Below are 22,864 nucleotides of genomic sequence, written 5' to 3'. Positions count from 1 at the left end.
TAATCTCATCATGTGTGATACTGCCTGCTGAGCTGTGCATCTAATCATCACGTGTCATACTACCTGCTGAGCTGTGCATCTAATTTCATCACATGGGATAGTGCCTGCTGAGCTGTGCATCTAATCTCATCATATGGGATACTGCCTGCTGAGATGTTCATCTAATCTCATCACGTGTGATACTGCCTGCTGAGCTGTGCATCTAATCTCATCAAATGGGATACTGCCTGCTGAGCTGTGCATCTAATCTAATCTCGTGTGATACTGCCTGCTGAGCTGTGCATCTAATCTCATCATATGGGATACTGCCTGCTGAGATGTCCATCTAATCTCATCGTAAGGGATACTGCCTGCTGAGATGTGAATCTACTCTCATCACGTGTGATACTGTCAGCTGAGCTGTGCATCTAATCTCATCATATGGGATACTGCCTGCTGAGCTGTGCATCTAATCTCATCATGTGGGATACTGCCTGCTCAGCTGCTGCGTATAATCCTATGTGATGCTACCTGCCAAGTGATGACAGATGACTGCATGTAATAGTCCAGTAATCACCATAAAGGCATTGGATATTTGGGACATTTCGGAGGAGGTGAGCTCTTGGCTCGGGATAGCAACTACTCACGTGGAGTTGGTGTACTGCAGGAATCCGTACTCATCTCTCTGGCCATCGGGACACAGGGACTGCATGACCGGAAGGATCCCGGCGGAGGTGAGAGGTGCCGCAGTGTAGAACGCTGCAATACAGGACACAGGGTGAGAGAACAGAACAGGAAGAGACAGCGCAGGACAGACACTGGCCAGAGACACAGCAAGGACCTGGACGCTAGTCATATTAGAGCAGTGATTAAGGGAAAACAATCACAGAACCCTCAATACCCATCACCTACATACCAGCAGCAGAGGGGTTAATAGGTTAGTTGCTGTCAGGGTAAATTTTAGACAGGGCTATGCGTGCAAGAGAGGACCCACTGCCCCACCATGGCCCCAGCGCAGGACAAGGCCCGCAGCCCCACAGTGGAACCCGCGCAGGACAGGGCCTACTGCCCCACAGTGGAACCCGCACAGGACAGGGCCCACTAATCCCGCAGTGGCTCCCAGACAGACAGGGCCCACTGCCCCACTGTGGCCCTCACGCAGGACAGGGCCCACTGCCCCCATGCAGGACAGGGCCCGCTGCCCCACAGTGGCCCCCACGTAGGACAGGGCCCGCTGCCCCGCGCAGGACAGGGCCCACTGCCCCACAGTGGAACCCGCGCAGGACAGGGCCCACTAATCCCGCAGTGGCCCCCACACAGATAGGGCCCGCTGCCCCACAGTGGTCCCCACGCAGGACAGGGCCCACTGCCCCCGTGCAGGACTGTGCCTGCTGTCCCACAGTGGAACCCGCACAGGACAGGGCCCACTAATCCCGCAGTGGCCCCCACACAGACAGGGCCCGCTGCCCCACAGTGGCCCTAATGCAGGACAGGGCCCGCTACCTCACAGTGGCCCCCGCACAGGAGAGGGAGTGGCACTTTACCCTTTGAACCTGACAAAGGGTTAGCATTTTTATATCACTAATAAGATGGTGCACAGTTAAGGAAATATCAGGTGCCGAAGGGAAAGGTAAAATCTGGAATTATGATGAAAGCACCATGAAAGCACAGCAGAAGATAATACTCCACCTGTCAGAAGAGGTGAGGGATTATGACAGGAAGAAGCGGCATTACCACCTGCATGTCACACATCACCTTTGTGTCTCTCTTTCTCTCTAAATTCTCTATATCTTTACTATTGATTTTTGTCTAAAACCAAGACCAAAATGTAAAAAATGCAAGTTGCCATTTGGTGGTGGTTCGAGGCACGACTTGTATTATAGGCTGGCAAATTGGGTGCTTCTCCCAATCATGCGAAACGCGTGGCATCCTAGTCTGGCTGTAATATTGAGAACACAAAAGCCATGTTAACATGGAAGTGAAAGGCCTTAAACTAAAGTGGTTTCTACAATACAGAGGCAATCCCAGAATCACGCTGGACAACTTACAGACTGCGGCATGCGATGTGGAGTCAGACAGTGATGTGGAGGAACGAAAATAAATATAACGGCATGGAAAAGGGGGGAAAAAAAGGCAAATAAATAAAGATTCGGCAATGTAAGTGTTCAAAATAAAATCACAGACTTCACGCTAATATGCGGTACATTCAATAACGGACCCCAAGTGCCAATCCGTGGTCCTAATAGCGCTCTTGGTGAGACGGTACCAAATTTTTCCAGCCTCCATCAGTGAGCAGGTACATCAAAAATCAGTACGGTCATTCAAAAAAATTTTGCAGCCAATTACATTTCTTTTTCCGCGCCATTTTCAAGACCTCTACTTGCTGCAAGTGAAGGGAGACATGTCTAATTGGTCCTTTTCTTATAGTGGAGGGTTTGCATCTGTCTGTACCCTTTTCTTTCATTTATTTTTTGTAAAACTAAACCGGGCAGTGAGCATTTCAGTCTAGTCCTGGATTCCAGGTTGTCGCCTCCACGGACACATTGCAAATCGTAACGAAAGCTGTGCAAGGAAGTGAAGAAAGGCTTTTCAGCCTCTAAACATCACAACATCTGTCCTTGCATTTTCACTGGGGTAGAGGAGACAAAATTGTGTCTCCATTGCCTGACTAAGGCTGTGTTCACACCTTGCAGCTGCTGTGCAATTTTTTATTTTTGCCCCAATTATGGCAATGTGTTGTGGCATCTTTTTTCAGGGATGACAGCAAAAAAAAAAAAAAAAAGTTATGTGACCGGAATTTGAAAACCCTTCCTATTCATAAGTTTAGACCCGCCAAAAATCTGCAGCGTCATACAGTACCAAGTAAGCATATGAGATACCTACAAATGTCATCTACGCACTGGAACTGAGCTTTGGAGCACGTCATTTCTTCACGTGGATTCCCTGCAGATTTCCCCATTTGCAATGGAAAGGATGAAATCTGAACTAAATTTGCAGAAATATGAGCACCAAAATCTGAATTTTGCATTCTGAATTTGCTGCAAACAAGCTTGAGAAAACTCTGCACCAAATATGCAATGTGTAGACTTACCCTAACATATCAATAAAGGAGTGGCCCTATAAACATTGTCGTAAACCATATCAAGAACTTCTGAAAGCGGATGTAGAACGAGCACAAACAACTACACCCAGCAGGTTAAGAGCATTTTTTTTTAAGACCTTTATTTAGACTGGGAAAGTTCACCCTCTATCCCTTAGAGGGATTTCTGACTCTGTATTTGATGATCTACATTGACACTGAGGAATGTCGCCGATGTAGCAGAGCTGGGTGATGTCCTGCGGGTCTTAATGAGGTCCTGTCGCCACTAGTGGAGCTACGTAATTACACAGCGATATAAGAGCAGTGTTACACTTTGCTCGCTAAAACACCTGACCATGGCAGCTGGTGTGTTAATCGTGTATTAATATCTCACTAGCAGTATCTATCATGATGACTCGTATCTGTGGATTAAAGGCCTACTCCAGTCTCAGGAAATTGGAGGAACATTTACATAAAAATTGATTTTTTAAATGATTTTTTGTGTTTCGCTCCAGCTTTATTTTGCCACATTATAAGCATGCATATTTTTTCATCTGCCAATGTTAAGTAAAAAATGTTCAGGGTATATTTACATGGCATTTGTATTCACTTTTTGGCTAGGATTGCACGCATTAAAAATTTGCTTCAAATCTGCTTCCCATTCATGTGAGTGGTAAAACACATATACTCCATGTATCACTTTTGTTCTCCGTGCGTTTTTAAACAAGCAGTAGAAAAAGTGTCACATAATTCCTTTTGGGCGTAGTTCTGTATAAACTGCGGCAAAATACATGGTTATGTTGAATTTTGGTGTGCTTTTTTTTTGCTGCAGGAACAGTAAAAAAGGGACACACTACTATGTTAATTATAAACAGTACTTTTTTTTATTTATTTTTTTAATAAACTGGTCCGTGGATTTTGAATCCTAAAAAATCAGCATGAACACACCCTAAAACCACTAAGATACAAAAACACAAAAAAGTGTGGAAAACACAACTTCTATGACATCTTTGTGAGTATTTTTTTTTTGGACACAATCTCAGTGACCATGTGTCACATTAAAGACTAAAGTGAAACAAAAGCACTACATAGGTTTTTTTTTTTTTTTTATAATGAGAGGGGTGATCATGCACATTTTTTGCAGCTCTCTGTAGACCCCCACCCCCCCACACACACACACTTTCCACTTGGCCATGTATATTGCAATTACAATTAAAAACTGGATCTGCCATTATCACACAGCGACATCAGTATCACACTGCGGCATCAGGATCACACATGCTGCGTAATACATTGTTGAGGTAACATGGTCGTTATATTTGCGTTCAATTAAAGTAATGGAGTGATGGCCAGTAGCGGAGGTGGTACCTTGTGGGTCTGGTATTAACCTTTTTGTGCCACTATTAAGTCCTGTAGTGAAACGATCCATAAAATATAATTGCTCACTGAAAGAGGATGAAAAATACATGTACCATAGTTTACACATTTATTTTTTTTTTGAATTTTAATGATCCAATAAAATACTTAAAACAAAAAAAAAATCAGATGTGTGGAATTCATAGCACAAAACAACATTTATTTGCATGCAATGGTGAAATATCACTCAAAACTATTTTTTTTTTCTCTCCCTCAAAAAATCTAAAATAAAATAAATTTTTGACAAATGTTTTATGAAGGACAGGGGGTCTTGTTGCTCAATAAAAAAGACTGATTCTATTTTATGTGTAAGAGCGATGTAGTGAATAGTAGATGGGGGACAGATATGTGGCCCCTTCACTATTAATGACAGTGCTGAAATCTCGCTCTACCAGGTGAAGGTCGGAATTACCAATCTCAGCTGTCAATACGAATGAATATATACACCGCAAATCTCCATTATATAATTAATGCTGAGAACTGCAGCCACACAATATCCCTGCACACGTGAATAATCCTCGAGTTATGTCAGTCTGTAAGACGAACTGATGGAGGAAGGGAATCAATGGTTTTCTAATCCCTTCCAATCTAAAAAAAAAAAAAAATCATCATCAGGGGGAAAAAATGTAATTTAACCCCCCTCCCACTTATTTATCAGAGCAAATCTATTATTCATATCAAAAATAAGAAATTGTGGGAAGTTTCCTATAATTAGTAGAGGTGATCTTTACTATCCAGTGGTGGTCGGGCGCTTTTTAAAAGCAAGATTTGCCTAGATGCCCCACAAAAAAAATAAACAAGTATGCACCGCCATGTCCGGATTGGTCATGTGTCTCCCAAGTCCAGACAGAGCAGTCTGTACTTGTCCCTTAAATATTGGAAGTGTGAACTCAAGTCAATGAAATCTTTCTGGAATAAATCGGCCATGGCTCCTTTAGGATTGGAAACCATGATGATAGCTGGAACAGAACCTAGAAATACACAGATGTCACAGAATACAAAATGGCTGCCACTTGATACCCATAGCAACCTAATTCTATCCATTTTTAACATTCATTTATTTTTGGGTTCAATTGTGAATTTACCAAATATATCGATGATACATTAAATGTTTTGATCTAATCAATATGTATATATATATATATATATATATATATTATATATATTTTATAAACAAAAAGATGGTTCTAATAGGCGGTCATTATATAAAGTGTCATTATAATAGACAGCGGCTTTATTATACCCGTCGTTGTGGCACAGCCTGGTGTATACAGGTCAGAGGTGCCAGGCTGAGTGCCAATCATTGATTAATGAAACAAAGGCAGATAAGCGGTTTGACATCGTTGCTCCATCTGTGAGCTGTGACCTGAATTTGCTTCTTAGTGCCCGCCATTAAGATCAGACTCCTGCATGTTCCGTTTAACCCTTTGTGGTCACACGCCTTACCTTCCTTCACGTGGATTGTGGGCTTTTTCTGGCGTAGTCCAAGCAAAATGAAGAACAGGACCAGAGGGATGAAGATTTCGAAAGCCAGGACCCACTGCCAGGGAGACATAGAGCAGTATGCATGAGAATGGCGACCAATACAGATTCTGCTAGTGCAGCATCCACAGCAGAGCTCAACAGCTATAGAAAAGTATATGCAACGTACTAACAGAGTAATACAAATTCCTTGCATAGATCGCAATACAGGTCCTTCTCAAAAAATTAGCATATAGTGTTAAATTTCATTATTTACCATAATGTAATGATTACAATTAAACTTTCATATATTATAGATTCATTATCCACCAACTGAAATTTGTCAGGTCTTTTATTGTTTTAATACTGATGATTTTGGCATACAACTCCTGATAACCCAAAAAACCTGTCTCAATAAATTAGCATATCAAGAAAAGGTTCTCTAAACGACCTATTACCCTAATCTTATGTATCAACTAATTAACTCTAAACACATGCAAAAGATACCTGAGGCTTTTAAAAACTCCCTGCCTGGTTCATTACTCAAAACCCCCATCATGGGTAAGACTAGCGACCTGACAGATGTCAAGAAGGCCATCATTGACACCCTCAAGCAAGAGGGTAAGACTCAGAAAGAAATTTCTCAACAAATAGGCTGTTCCCAGAGTGCTGTATCAAGGCACCTCAATGGTAAGTCTGTTGGAAGGAAACAATGTGGCAGAAAACGCTGTACAACGAGAAGAGGTGACCGGACCCTGAGGAAGATTGTGGAGAAGGACCGATTCCAGACCTTGGGGAACCTGAGGAAGCAGTGGACTGAGTCTGGTGTGGAAACATCCAGAGCCACCATGCACAGGCGTGTGCAGGAAATGGGCTACAGATGCCGCATTCCCCAGGTAAAGCCACTTTTTAACCATAAACAGCAGCAGAAGCGCCTGACCTGGGCTACAGAGAAGCAGCACTGGACTGTTGCTAAGTGGTCCCAAGTACTTTTTTCTGATGAAAGCAAATTTTGCATGTCATTCGGAAATCAAGGTGCCAGAGTCTGGAGGAAGACTGGGGAGAAGGAAATGCTAAAATGCCTGAAGTCCAGTGTCAAGTACCCACAGTCAGTGATGGTGTGGGGTGCCATGTCAGCTGCTGGTGTTGGTCCACTATGTTTCATCAAGGGCAGGGTCAATGCAGCTAGCTATCAGGAGATTTTGGAGCACTTCATGCTTCCATCGGCTGAAATGCTTTATGGAGATGAAGATTTCATTTTTCAGCACGACCTGGCACCTGCTCACAGTGCCAAAACCACTTGTAAATGGTTTACTGACCATGGTATTACTGTGCTCAATTGGCCTGCCAACTCTCCTGACCTGAACCCCATAGAGAATCTGTGGGATATTGTGAAGAGAAAGTTGAGAGACGCAAGACCCAACACTCTGGATGAGCTTAAGGCCGCTATTGAAGCATCCTGGGCCTCCATAACATCTCAGCAGTGTCACAGGCTGATTGCCTCCATGCCACGCCGCATTGAAGCAGTCATTTCTGCCAAAGGATTCCCGACCAAGTATTGAGTGCATAACTGAACATTATTATTTGATGGTTTTTTTGTTTGTTATTAAAAAACACTTTTATTTGATTGGCCGGGTGAAATATGCTAATTTATTGAGACAGGTTTTTTGGGTTATCAGGAGTTGTATGCCAAAATCATCAGTAAACAAAACAAATAAAACAATAAAAGACCTGACAAATTTCAGTTGGTGGATAATGAATCTATAATATATGAAAGTTTAATTGTAATCATTACATTATGGTAAATAATGAAAGTTAACACTATATGCTAATTTTTTGAGAAGGACCTGTATACTGTGGATACAGCACGTGCAAGCTGACACAGACACAGACCGGTGAAGTCAATAGGGGCCTGATGAAAATTATCCATTTTGTGGCACATATCAATAGGACCTGTATGTGAAAAGCGCAGCATACAGATTATCTTTTGTGCACCAATATAACAAACAGTCACCCCCTCCATGGATTGGTAGGTTTAGAGTGCCTGTTTCATTGGTAGACTTTTCCCCAGCTCTCCCTGGCTCCTGAATGTTTCTGTTTATTGCCTTGAATTTTCTATGCCTTCCCTGGATCTGAGTGTCTTGGTGCAACACATATAATCCTTTTTAGTATGCTTTCTTACCTATCAGCTTGTTTCCATGACCTGTTTCATGTCCCTCATTATGTTATTCAGGCCTCTCTTTGAGTGGTCAGTCTAACCCCTCCCTCTCTTTATGACCTCTGCTTAACTCTCTACATCTGGTCTCCCATACCCAGCCACCCCCTCATTCACACCTGATTGCCCTTAACTGGGGATATATTCACATGCAGGCGTCTGCTACATTTCATCTTTTAAATTACATCTTTTAAATTATGAATTTGAATTAGACTGAATTGGACTGGAATTGACTGGAAGGTAACAGAACACCAAACCACTACAATGTTTCGGTTTCTTTTCTCATTCACCCCCATACTACTTTCCTTCTTACAATCTCCTGCAATTCCTCCACCTTGTAAGGAACTAGTCATTTCTTCCTCCATCCTCCCCAGCCATCTCACCTTATCCTCAGAACTGTTCCTCCACATACAATCCTTTTTCTCCAGACACACACGGCCGCATCATGTCCTATCCTGCTCCCACCTTCTAACGCTCTGTCTGCTACTCCTCATTGCCGGTGATGTATCCCCAAATCCCGGCCCACCTCAACACATCCCCACGCTCATTTCTAACCCCCTATCTCGATCCTCCGCACGTTTTCCCAACCATGACAACCTCATACCCCCACCCCCCCGATCTCCTTACCTGGAGCACTATGGAACGCACGCTCCGTCTGCAACAAACTGCCATTTATCCATGACCTCTTCATCACCAACACACTCTCCTTCCTTGGCATCATGGAAACCTGGCTCACCCCCTCTGACTCAGCCTCTCCAGCTGCGCTTTCCTACGGCGGTCTCCACCTCTCTCACACCTCTCGCTCCACCAACAAACGTGGAGGAGGAGTTGGCTTGCTCCTGTCCGACACCTGCTCCTTCACTCCAATCCCGTTACCACCCTCCACTACTCTTCCCTCATTTGAGGTGCACTCCATCCGCATCTATTCCCCCTCCAACCTCCAGCTGGCTGTCATCTACCGCCCCCCAGAACTAGCCATCTCCACCTTTCTCGACCACTTCACCACATGGCTACTTCATTTCCTCTCTGTTGACATCCCCACTATCATCATGGGTGATTTCAACATCCCGATTGACACTTCCACCTCAGCTGCCTCTAAACTTTTATCACTGACTGCCTCCTTTGGCCTCACTCAATGGTCCTCTGAGGCCACTCACAAAGATGGCCACACGCTGGACCTCATCTTCACCCGCCTCTGCTCCCTTACTAATCTCACTAACTCACCCCTCCCCCTGTCTGACCACAACCTACTGACATTCTCTACCCTCTCCTAGTGTGCAACCCCCACTCCACGAACTCCCTCACAGAAATCTCAAATATCTCAACTTACAATCACTCTCTGAGTCCCTTCTCCCTCTTACCGACATAGCCTCCCTTCATGACACAGATGCTGCTGCTTTTTATAACGCCACAATAACAGCAACGCTCAATTCGGCCGCTCCGCTCATGCATAGCAAAACTCGTACAGTCAACAGGCAGCCCTGGCTGACCAGCCTGACTAAAGAACTGAGACGGGCTTCCAGGATCGCTGAGCGAAGATGGAAGCGATCCCGCTCTGCTGACCACTTCACTGCCTACAAGCAGTCCCTCGCCAGCTTCAAGTCCGCGCTCACTGCCGCAAAACAAACTTACTTCTCATCTCTCATATCCTCCCTGTCTCACAACCCTAAACAGCTTTTCAACACTTTCAATTCTCTACTCCGTCCCCCTGCACCCCCTCCCTCCCCTCTAATTTCTGCTGAAGACTTTGCCTCTTTCTTTAAACAGAAGATAGATACGATCAGAGAAAGCTTTGGCCCACAGCGCCCACTGCCCCTCTTAGCTGCTCACCCCTGCTCCTCCAAAACCAGCTTCTCCACCATGACAGAAGATCAGCTCTCCACCCTCCTGTCAAGATCACACCTCACCACCTGCACGCTCGACCCGCTCCCATCCCACCTCATCCCTAACCTTTCCACGGTCTTCATCCCAACCCTAACGCACCTCTTCAACCTCTCACTCACAACAGGTGTCTTCCCCTCATCCTTCAAGCATGCCAAGATCACACCCATCCTCAAAAAGCCCTCCCTCGACCCATCCTCTGTGTCTAGCTATCGCCCGATATCTTCTTCCTTATGCCTCCAAATTGCTGGAGCAACACATCCATCTTGAACTGTCCTCTCACCTCTCCTCCTGCTCCCTCTTTGATCGATTACAATCTGGCTTCCGTTCCCATCACTCAACTGAAACTGCCCTAACTAAAGTCACCAATGACCTACTAACTGCCAGGAACAAGCGACACTACTCTGTCCTCCTTCTCCTGGACCTGTCTTCTGCCTTTGACACCGTGGACCACTCCCTTCTGCTACAAATCCTCTCATCTCTTGGCATCACAGACTTGGCCCTTTCCTGGATCTCATCATATCTGACAGATCGGACATTCAGTGTCTCCCTCCGCCACACCACCTCCTCACCTCGCCCCTTGTCAGTCGGTGTTCCTCAAGGCTCTGTTCTAGGACCCCTACTCTTCTCCATCTACACCTTCGGTCTGGGACAGCTCATAGAATCCCACGGTATGCAGTACCATCTCTATGCTGATGACACGCAGATCTACCTATCCGGACCTGACCTCACCTCCTTACTTACCAAAATCCCGCACTGTCTGTCTGCTATTTCAGCCTTCTTTTCTGCTTGCTTTCTACAACTGAACATGGACAAAACAGAATTCATCATCTTTCCCCATCTCACTAAACCCCTCCACCAGACCTATCCATCAATGTCAATGGCTGCTCACTTTCCCCAGTCCCACACGCCCGGTGCCTCGGGGTGATCCTCGACTCTGCCCTCTCTTTCAAGCCACATATCCAAGCCCTTGCCTCCTCCTGCCGCCTCAAACTCAAAAACATTTCCCGGATCTGCGCATTCCTTGACCGTGACACCACAAAAACACTAGTGCATGCCCTTATCTCCCGCCTCGACTACTGCAACCTCCTACTCTCTGGACTCCCCTCTAGCACTCTGGCACCACTCCAATCCATCCTACACTCTGCTGCTCGACTAATCTACCTGTCTCCCCGCTATTCCCCAGCCTCTCCCCTATGCCAAGCCCTTCACTGGCTTCCTATCGCCCAGAGACTCCAGTTCAAAACCCTCACAATGACCTACAAAGCCATCCACAACCTATCTCCTCCATACATCTGTGACATGATCTCCCGGTACCTACCAACACGCAACCTCCGATCCTCTCAAGACCTCCTGCTCTACTCCCCTCTCATCTCTTCTTCCCACAACCGCATCCAAGACTTCTTCCGTGCTTCCCCCATACTCTGGAACTCTCTACCCCAGCACATCAGACTCTCGCCTACCATAGAAACTTTCAAAAAGAACCTGAAGACTCACCTCTTCCGACAAGCCTACAGCCTGCAGTGATCCTGAACCTACTGAACCGCCGCACAACCAGCTCTGCCCTCTCCTAGTGTATCATCACCCATCCCCTGCAGACTGTGAGCCCTCGCGGGCAGGGTCCTCCCTCCTTATGTACCCGTGTGCCTTGTTTTTGCTCATGTTTAATGTATTTGTCTATATTTGCCCCGTATTTCACATGTAAAGCGCCATGGAATAAATGGCGCTATAAAAATGAATAATAATAATAATTGGTATTGTTGCACCTGTGTTGCTGCCATGTTTAATTGGGCCCACTGCACCCCGACTGTGCATTTGTTTGGAGGCCTGGGCAGGCAAGCATCTCTGCCTTTTTTCTGGTGTTTTTTGAATAATTTCTTGAGGATTTCTAAGTCCTCTTTTTGTGGTTTTGCTGTTTAGTGATTGATCTTGCAAGAGTGAGGACCCTTGACATGGGTTGCGAGCTTCTATATTTTGGCCATAATATCAACCAATACCTCATAAATATGTGTTTTTTGCACTTTTTTTTATCCTTCAGGGTGCAGTTGGGCCTAGATGGCTCTATAAACTGTGGAGTCTGTTCACACAGGATGCATTTTGGTTAGCACTGGCATCCCGCCTGATCTAAGAGTATGGGCGTCACTAATTAGGCTGTAAGCCAGATGCTCTGCATTACCTGTATGTGAATAATGCCGCAAACAGATTATCTTTTGTGCACCAATATACCAAACAGCCACCCCCTCCATGGATTGGTAGGTTGAGAGTGGCTGTTTCATTGGTATTGTTGCACCTGTGTTGCTGCCATGTTTAATTCGGTCCACTGCACACTGATAGTGCATTTGTTTGGAGGCCTGGGCAGGTAAGCATCTTTTTTCCAGGAGACATAGAGCAGTATACATGAGAATGGTGACCAATACAGATTCTGCTAGTCCGGCATCCACAGCAGTGCTCAGACAGCTATAGAAAAGTATATGAAACTAACAGATTAAGGCCGGTGTCACACTTGTGAGTGCAATGTGAGAAACTCGCACGAGTCTCTCTCATCAATACCCGGAACTGCCTCTGGCACTCGGGACCGGCTACATGTATTTCTATGCAGCTGAACGCTCCGATCCGAACCGCTGAGGGCAGTGCCGGGTATTGAGGCCCGAGTTTCTCGCCTTGCACTTGCAAGTGTGATACACTTGTGATACAAATCTCCTGCATAGGTCGCAATATAGTGTGGATACAAGGTGACAATTGCTAGACATGTACCTATTTATCAAAATAGCTGCAGCCACACAATTGGTGCAATTTACTGACTGATGAATGAAATTCTCTGCTTTACTCCTCTGCAAGAAAAAGATCTCAGCCTAAATTATTTGAGGCTTTTTCAAGTCCGTCGTAAGATTTAAAAAGGCTCACATTATACATGGCACAGAAATCACATAGTAGGCTTCAGAGAAAGCTAGGCCTCGTTGCCCATAGCAACCAATAAGAACATTGCTTACATCTTCAAAACTGCTCTGGAGACATGACAAACAAGGGCTCTGATTGGTGAATGTGAATGAAGAGAGGAAGAACAAAATATTGGTCAAGTTCTCTCATCTATAATTATTTGCTGCAAATGAGCATTTAGTCCTGGTTGTAGGAGGACATTTTACACAATCTGAGACACGATTTTGCTTCCCTCCTGAAGTACAAAAGCAAACAAGCATCAGAGCAATAAATACAAATATTTCTATTTTCAACTAAGATTTACAGGCCTATAAAGAAGCCATGACGTAGGGCGTATACAGTATACCGCACAGAGAGTGCTTAGGAGGCCATAAAGCTTTATTGTGCTACCACTTCATGACTGTCAATGGTAATGTTGGCAATCTTGTCGTTTAATGCTTTATGCTGCTGTCAGACTGGTAACTCTCTCACATTACCACTATCCTCAGTTACATAAACAGGTCACTGAAGATCAAAAACTGGCCTGAAAAACTGTGAACCTCTACAAAATTAGCACACACGGCTCTCCTGAAATACTCTGCGCTGCTCGTGACCCTATTGTACCTGTGGACACATCACCTCCACATCTCTCCTTTTCCCGGTCATAATCCAGCTAGCTCCCATCCCTTAGTAAACATAATAAAATCATTTCGCCTGTCTGTATTAACCTCCAGGGCAACCAACTAAAACAGTAAAAAAAAAAAAAAAAATTATATCTATCTATCTATATCTATATCTATATATATATATATATCTGCATGCCTCCTAAGAGGTCACACATGATGTGAACGGGCTCAAAAGGAAAACTTCACCCTGAAATAAAAAACAAATTCCTCAGGTGCCCATCTTGGATAAAATCTCCTACATAGGTAACAGTTGCTTGGCAAAAAACCCCAGATGAAACTGCAAAAGGGTCTGACTTAGTGATATCCAGTCATTTGACTCAATTCATTATGTTTGGTCTTTCTGGCAGTTTTTGCCATTTCTACTTTTTTCCCCCTTTCCAATTTTGGCACTAACCGTATGAGATAAATATTATTATATTCTGTTAATATGACCGGTCACACACTCAGCAATACTAAATAAAGTTTATTTTTTCAAATCTTATGTTTTGGGAAAGAAAAGGGGGTAGGGGTATGTAGACTTTTGCATTTTTTTTTCCCTGTTTCCATGCTTGTTCAGTATACTGCAATACTTTAATTGGTATGACGGTCAGCAGCATCTGAGCTGTTCAACTGCCGTGATCGGAGTTGGCTCTGTCTGCAGCATTAAGGCCGAATTCACACCTTCGTGTTTTGAGGGGCGCACATGGGCAGGTCACCGAACCAGAACTCGACTACCTTATAGGCACATAAGGCACTGCTGAGTTAGGGTCGAGAGATCCACAACTTGAAACCTGGGCATAGTGCCCCCTCAGGGTTCACTCGGTGCTGGTGCCGTGGTGCTTTTAAATATACTTTTATTTTTATTTTTGCAAAAACATACAGCTCTTATTGATTCAAAAGAAAACAAAGTATCTATATATATATGAGGCATCGTGATTACTCGCTAATCCCGCCCCCTGCACAGTAGCTCCGCCCCCCCACATCACCACACACAATCCCGCCCCCCCACATCACCACACATAATCCCGCCCCCCAAACACATCATCACACATAATCCTGCCCCCCACCCCATTACCACACAATCCCGCCCCCCCACCACCACACATAATCCCGCCCCCACCACATTACCACCATAATCCCGCCCCCCACATCACCACACATAATCCCGCCCCCCACATCACCACACATAATCCCACCCCCACCACATTACCACCATAATCCCGCCCCCCACCACATTACCACACATAATCCCGCCCCAACACATCACCACACATAATCCCGCCCCCCCACCACATCACCACACATAATCCCGTCCCCCCACATCACCACACATAATCCCACCCCCCACCACATTACCACCATAATCCCGCCCCCCACCACATACAATCCCTCCCCCCAACACATCACACATAATCCCACCCCCCACCACATCACCATACATAATCCCGCCCCCCACATCACCACACATAATCCCGCCCCCCCACCACACATAATCCCGCCCCCCACCACATCACCACACATAATCCCGCCCCCCACCACATCACACATAATCCCGCCCCACCTCATTACCACACATAATCCCGCCCCCCACCACATCACCACACATAATCCCGCCTCCCCACCACATTACCACACATAATCCCGCTCCCCACCACATCACCACACATAATCCCGCCCCCCCACCACATCACCACACATAATCCCGCCCCCACCACATCACCACACATAATTCCGCCCCCCACCACATCACCACAGATAATCCCGCCCCCCACCACATCACCACAGATAATCCCGCCCCCCACCACATCACCACAGATAATCCCCCACCACAGTACCACACATAATCCCGCACGCCCACCACATCACCATAGATAATCCCCCCACCACAGTACCACACATAATCCCGCCCGCCCACCACATCACCACAGATAATCCCCCCGCCACCACAATACCACACATAATCCCGCCCACCACATTACCACAGATAATCCCGCCCCCCACCACATCACCACACATAATCCCACCCCCACCACACATAATCCCGCCCCCCCACCACATCACCACACATAGTCCCGTCCCCCCACCACGTTACCACACATAATCCCGCCCCCCACCACATTACCACACATAGTCCCGTCCCCCCACCACGTTACCACACATAATCCCCCCACCACATTACCACAATTATTGTTATTAACTTCATTTTAAGTTAATTTACCACCTGCGTAAGCGCTATTGAATGTTGTCATCTTTAGTTTAATCACCAGCAGCGTTAATTAGATAGCAATGAGCATGCTGAGCATTAGCTGGCTGGAAACAGCTAGTGAATACATATATATAAAAAATAATTTATTTGCAATGCATGCCAGAGTCAACAAGAGAAGGATCAATATCCTGCTCCCAGCGTGCTCTGTGATGCAGGGCTCATCAACAGCTCTGGGGTCTATGTGCACCATGTGGCAGGCATGCTAAGCTGGTAAACAGAGCAGATGTTGGGAGTCATGAAGACTGTACTGAGGCTGCGGAATGATCACAGATATTTCCACCCACAGACAGTGTGTGACGCAGGAAGCCAGGTCTTGCCATCTCCTCCCTCTGGCTACCAGAGACAAGCCGCATTGATAAACCCTCATCGGGGCACACAGGAATCTATGACCCATTTGCACTATGTGATGGAAGGGAGGGGAGACCAGAAGACAAGACCCTCAGAATCAGGCCAAGGGTAAAAAAAAAAAAAAAAAACATTAATATAATCTCTCAAATACATACAAATATGCTAGTTTTCTTGTTAATCATTATATCTGTTTCTGGAAAAACTGGGTGACAAACAATATGACCGCCAAAACTTGAGTTCTCATGCAGAAGATGACAACTCATGCTGCACTGCCTGGATGGACACAGCTGTCAATCAATGTCACCCCGCTGCTCTTATAATGAGGCGTATCACATTCCACCTTGGCTTTGCCCAGCTCCAGCGAGCGTGCCACGTCTAGACTGCGTGTCCTACTCAGAACAAGGGGACAATTATAAGGGGCCGCCTGTGATAAACATCCAGGCACCGACACTGGAGACTTTTATCCGGGAAAGAAAAGGGATTTCTATAAACCCCAGTTAGCACCAAGCACCATTATAAGAGCAGAGAATGGAGGCGGGAGTCACGTGTTACTGTCTGAGCTTGCGTTTCAGTGTAACAGGACATGTGAGTCAATGAACTCTTGTATCTGTACAACTTTCCAATACCATTTGGTCCCAAGTCATAATTTGAGTTGGTCTTTAATAATGTATTTAAGGTCATTCTCTTATCTTTTTTAATTTTTTGCTCTGGTGGATTTTGAACAGAAGTAAATCAAAGTAGCGCAGGATGTTGGATATTTTTGCATATTCAAAGAAGCTTCTTTTTGGTGTGTCTTTGTAGAGTTAAAAGTGGCCCAAACAATTAAAATGCTGTAACACATTATATATATACACATATATATATATACACAGTACAGAGCAAAAGTTTGGACACACCTTCTCATTTAAAGATTTTTCTTTATTTTCATGACTAAGAAAATTGTACATTCACACTGAAGGCATCAAAACTATGAATTAACACATGTGGAATTATATACTTAACAAAAAAGTGTGAAACAACTGAAAATATGTCTTATATTCTAGGTTCTTCAAAGTAGCCACCTTTTGCTTAGATGACTGGTTTGCACACTCTTGGCATTCTCTTGATGAGCTTCAGGAGGTAGTCACCAGGAATGGTTTTCACTTCACAGGTGTGCCATGTCAGGTTTAATAAGTGGGATTTCTTGGCTTATAAATGGGGTTGGAATTATCAGTTGTGTTGTGCAGAAGTCTGGTGGATACACAGCTGATAGTCCTACTGAATAGACAGTTAGAATTTGTATTATGGCAAGAAAAAAAGCAGCTAAGTAAAGAAAAACGACTGGCCATCATTACTTTAAGAAATGAAGGTCAGTCAGTCCGAAAAATTGGGAAAACTTTGAAAGTGTCCCCAAGTGCAGTTGCAAAAACCATCAAGCGCTGCAAAGAAACTGGCTCACATGAGGACCGCCCCAGGAAAGGAAGACCAAGAGTCACCTCTGCTTCTGAGGATAAGTTTATCCGAGTCACCAGCCTCAGAAATCGCAGGTTAGCAGCAGCTCAGATTAGATATCAGGTCAATGCCACACAGAGTTCTAGCAGCAGACACATCTCTACAACAACTGTTAGGGTATGTGTCCACGTTCAGGATTGCTTCAGGATTTGGTCAGGATTTTATGCAGGTAAAATCCTGACCAAATCTGCACCTGAGGTCACTGGCAGGTCACCTGCCTCGTCCTTGCATTGTTTCAGCACTGTAAGGACATGCTGCTTTCTTAAAAGACGCGCCGCATGTCCGTTTCCGCGGGTCTGCCGCATGCGTCTTTTAATGCATAGTGGAGACGGGATTTCATGAAATCCCCTCCACTATGCTGTAACATCTGGACGCTGCCTTTCCTGAACGTGGACACATACCTGTAGGGCTCCTTCTCACTTGCGTGAAATACAGCAGAGTCTCGCAGGTTAAAACCCGGCTCTGCCACCGGCACTTGGGAGCGGAGTGTGCAGCTCCATGTATTGCTATGCGACCGCACGCTCCGCTCTGGAGTGCCGGCAGCAGAGCCGGGTTTTAACCTGCGAGACTCGGCCGTATTTCACGCAAGTGAGAAGGAGCCCTCAAGAGGAGACTTAGTGCAGCAGGCCTTCTTGGTAAAATAGCTGCTAGGAAACCACTGCTAAGGACAGGCGACAAGCAGAAGAGACTTGTTTGGGCTAAAGAACACAAGGAATGGACATTAGACCAGTGGAAATCTGTGCTTTGGTCTGATGAGTCCAAATTTGAGATCTTTGGTTCCAACCACCGTGTCTTTGTGCGACGCAGAAAAGGTGAACGGATGGACTCTACATGCCTGGTTCCCACCGTGAAGCATGGAGGAGGAGGTGTGATGGGGTGGGGGTGCTTTGCTGGTGACACTGTTGGGGATTTATTCAAAATTGAAGGCATACTGAACCAGCATGGCTACCACAGCATCTTGCAGCGGCATGATATTCCATCCGGTTTGCGTTTAGTTGGACCATCATTTATTTTTCAAAAGGTCAATGACCCCAAACATACCTCCAGGCTGTGTAACGGCTATTTGACGAAGAAGGAGAGTGATGGGGTGCTACGCCAGATGACCTGGCCTCCACAGTCACCAGACCTGAACCCAATCAAGATGGTTTGGGGTGAGCTGGACCACAGAGTGAAGGCAAAAGGGCCAACAAGTGCCAAGCATCTCTGGGAACTCCTTCAAGATTGTTGGAAGACCATTCCTGGTGACTACCTCTTGAAGCTCATCAAGACAATGCCAGGAGTGTGCAAAGCAGTCATCAAAGCAAAAGGTGGCTACTTTGAAGAACCTAGAATATAAGACATAATTTCAGTTGTTTCACACGTTTTTGTTAAGTATATAATTCCACATGTGTTAATTCATAGTTTGATGCCTTCAGTGTGAATGTACAATTTTCATAGTCATGAAAATACAGAAAAATCTTTATAAGAGAAGGTGTGTCCAAACTTTTGGTCTGTACTGTGTATATATATATATTTGATGTATATTTTTCACGGGTCTATTTGTGCAATGCACTAAAATACTATAATATTGCAGCATATTGTAAAATTAACGATCTGTAAAAGCTAAAATCTGTGCCAGCAAAATTAGAAAGAAAAAAAAAATGCAATTTTTGTTGTTTACATTTACAAAATCAATTGGCTAAACATGCCCTCAATAAAGAAAAGAGACAAAAATGCACAAGACAAAAAATGAATTAGGAAAAAATTTTTTAAAACAAATTGTCCCCTTTGCGACTAAACTACTGCCCATTTCCAAAATGCTTTCAGTGATGGAAAACAGTATCAGAACTTGAAGTTCCTTGTCTGCAACGCAAAATCATCAACAAGCTCCCCAACTATCACCGATCTTCAAAAGTATTAAATCACCTTATATTAGCCTAAGGATCGTCCCTAGGCGTCAGGTCCCAAATGCAACTTCACCCCCTATAGTTACTCATCTGATGGGAAACATTTTTGTCTATATACAGAAGAGTGGGTGGGTCCCCCGAAATAACTGTTGGGGTCACTACATGTGTATTCACTGGCTATATTGCTCTCCCTTATGTTGGCTTTAACAAATGGACATGTACTTTTGGGATTTTTGGCAGAGCCACATTTTTAGCACTGAGGGTATCATTATACACTTTGGATATTTTCTTCTTTAATGTTGGCAACTTTGCCATACTTTAAAATATGGCCTAGCGTTTGATTGTGGTTCTCTTGGACACCCCTGTGTATATTTCTGATTATGACTACATGATTCAGATAGACAATGATTCCTTGTGTAAAATTGACTTCTCTGTATCATTGGGAGAAACCTGCGGTTCCCTTATTGCTAATATAAAGCTTTTCTGTAGACAGTATATGAATTGGTTTGACCCTATGTTTATATTATCTGTACAAATAATCCATATCAATTTTAGGTTTGAGGAGCATATACCCATTTTAAAATCATATGCGGGTATACCCACCTAGTGTCCGCACCAGTGGCTTTCTCGTTTTTACGTCTTTTCTATTGTTTTTACATATTCATAAAATAAAATGTAACTATTTAATAATATTCTGGCCTTTTGTAAAGCTTTGTCATTTGGAGTGCTAACATGTCTTTTTGCTTTATGGCCACATATAAAGGATTAATATTAGTTGGTTTTATACATAAGGTGAAAACCTGTAATACTTAACACAAGGGGCTTGTTAGAAATGTGTCCAGTTTGGACAGTCCAAACTGATACGATGTATCAGTGCAGGAAAAATTTAACAAACTAGCAGAACAGGAGAGAGATGTGTCCAGCTCTTGTGTTTAACTGAATTGCAACAATCTCTAAACAGAACTACTGTAGGTCAGAAATGGATTTACAGTCATCAATGAATGGAAATACACGTGTTTTCATTCACTGACAGCAAGCAGAGATCCCCAAAACAGTGCGGGGAAATGCTGTTTGCTAGCAGTGAATAACTACTGGATGAAGAATAAATAGATTTTAATTCTAGTATTAGGTTTAGACTAGTAGAATTGAGTACTTAGAAAAGTTTCAAGCAGAAACTAATAATAGGAGTTTCCCTTTAAATCCCAACACAATATTCTCCGCAGTGTGCCAAGCAGTGCAATACTAGATCAGAGCTTTGTCCCACAGAGTATGAAGGGGACCTTTGTTGAGCCCCCATCCCTCTCTTCCTTGCCCTTATCTATGGAGCCCCCCAATCTATTCACTAGTGTGTAGGAGGTGCGAATAACTAGGACCTTGTGCCTCCATGTAACCTCAATACTGGCTTTGTATTTCATTCAATGCTCTAAAAAATGCCAAATTTTAAAAATCCAGATTTAAATTTTGTAATTTAAATCCTGATTTAAAGGGTAGCTCTACTCTGAATGAGTCATTCCCCCATTTCCTTCTGATGTCTCCTATACTGCAGTAACAAGTAATCCGTCAGAGACAAGCAGCTCGGTTTTATAATGGAGAATCGCCCAGAGCCAAATGTAAACCTCTGCTGCATACAAATGATGAGAACAGGTACAAGGGACATTTAAAGGAACCGATCCCCGCTGCCGAGCCCTCTAGATTAGGGGATGTAAATTGTTCCTAATCAAAGTGCCAAAAATCACACTCAAGAAATGATCCCAAGAAAAAGCATTCACAGGGTCAAAATAAGTAAGCCCCGCCCCTGTGACCCCATCTGAACAGTCCTCAGCCATACAAGAATGCAATTAACAGGACATTTCTTCCCACATAGGGATCCACATTAAAAGGACTTTGCTTTAGACTAAAAGGTGCCCCACTATAATAAGCTACCCTCGAGTCCTTTAAAGCCGGGATGACGAATTGCGTGACAGCCTGCATATACACGTACATTACGTTAATTAGAAACGTCGCCATCCCCTCATTATACGCCCACTGCTGGGAACATTGGATTTCAATGAAGCGGCCAATAAATCAGGAGGGTTTGCTCATCTGCAGAGTCCCCTGCTCTCTCATCATTCACCGCTCTCCAATTGAAGCTTAATCAATTGAGTTTGCAAAGACTGCTCAGGTCTCCGATCGGTGGAGTCACGCAAATCCTTTACCATTAATTCTCGCAGGAACACACAGATATACAGTATGCAAGGACGGGTTTATAGAATTGGGGCAACAAGCAAAGTAGGGTCATCCCATGTAATACCACCACCATATAGTCAGGATAATACTGATCTACACAACCCACATAATACCACCATACAAACACAAATTACTACTGCCATATGCAGTCCACCTGATAACCATGATACAGTGACAGGAAAATACAATTCTATTCAGCACACATACTACCACCTTATAGTGGCAAAATAATACCATCATACAGTGACATAATACTGGTATATATCTGCTACATACCCTACATACTATCACCATATAGTGCTAAAAAGATACTGATACCACCATACAATGCTAGTATAATACTGACGTATGTGGTAATATCTTTTTGCCTCTATGTGGTAATAGTATGTGGGCTGTATAATACCGCCATACAGTGCCAGGATAATACTAGTAAATATATTTTATCGCTATATAGTGCCAAAAGGATTCTGCTACATTATACCACTATACAGTGCTAGGATAATATTGGTATATACAGTGCCTACAAGTAGTATTCAACCCCCTGCAGATTTAGCAGGTTTACATATTTGGAATTAACTTGGCATTGTGACATTTGGACTGTAGATCAGCCTGGAAGTGTGAAATGCACTGCAGCAAAAAAGAATGTTATTTCTTTGTTTATTTTTTTTTTTAAGTTGTGAAAAGTCTTTTCAGAGGGTCATTTATTATTCAACCCCTCAACCCACCAGAATTCTGTTTGGTTCCCCTAAAGTATTAAGAAGTAGTTCAGGCACAAAGAACAATGAGCTTCGAAGACATGTTTGGATTAATTATCTCTTTTTCCAGCCTTTTCTATTTAAGACCCTCCCCAAACTTGTGAACAGCACTCAAACATGGTCAACATGGGAAAGACAAAGGAGCATTCCAAGGCCATCAGAGACAAGATCGTGGAGGGTCACAAGGCTGGCAAGGGGTACAAAACTCTTTCCAAGGAGTTGGGCCTACCTGTCTCCACTGTTGGGAGCATCATCCGGAAGTGGAAGGCTTATGGAACTA

General features: G+C 44.3%; 1 protein-coding gene across 3 annotated transcripts in view; it reads right to left on the bottom strand.

The window, feature by feature from the left end:
- Positions 1-22,864, bottom strand: part of ABCA2 (ATP binding cassette subfamily A member 2) — a 78,726-nt gene that overhangs the window by 31,388 nt on the left and 24,474 nt on the right. For all 3 annotated transcript variants that reach the window (XM_077284626.1, XM_077284624.1, XM_077284625.1), the window contains exons 2-3: positions 5,921-6,014; positions 627-738 (exon numbers count right to left, since the gene is read on the bottom strand). In XM_077284626.1, coding sequence (XP_077140741.1) covers positions 627-738; positions 5,921-6,014 — 206 coding nt within the window. The remainder of the gene's footprint in view (positions 1-626; positions 739-5,920; positions 6,015-22,864) is intronic.

Source organism: Ranitomeya variabilis, chromosome 2 (genome assembly GCF_051348905.1).
Source record: "Ranitomeya variabilis isolate aRanVar5 chromosome 2, aRanVar5.hap1, whole genome shotgun sequence".
Classification (NCBI taxonomy): Eukaryota; Metazoa; Chordata; class Amphibia; order Anura; family Dendrobatidae; genus Ranitomeya; species Ranitomeya variabilis.
This window is presented reverse-complemented; position numbering and strand designations above follow the sequence as displayed.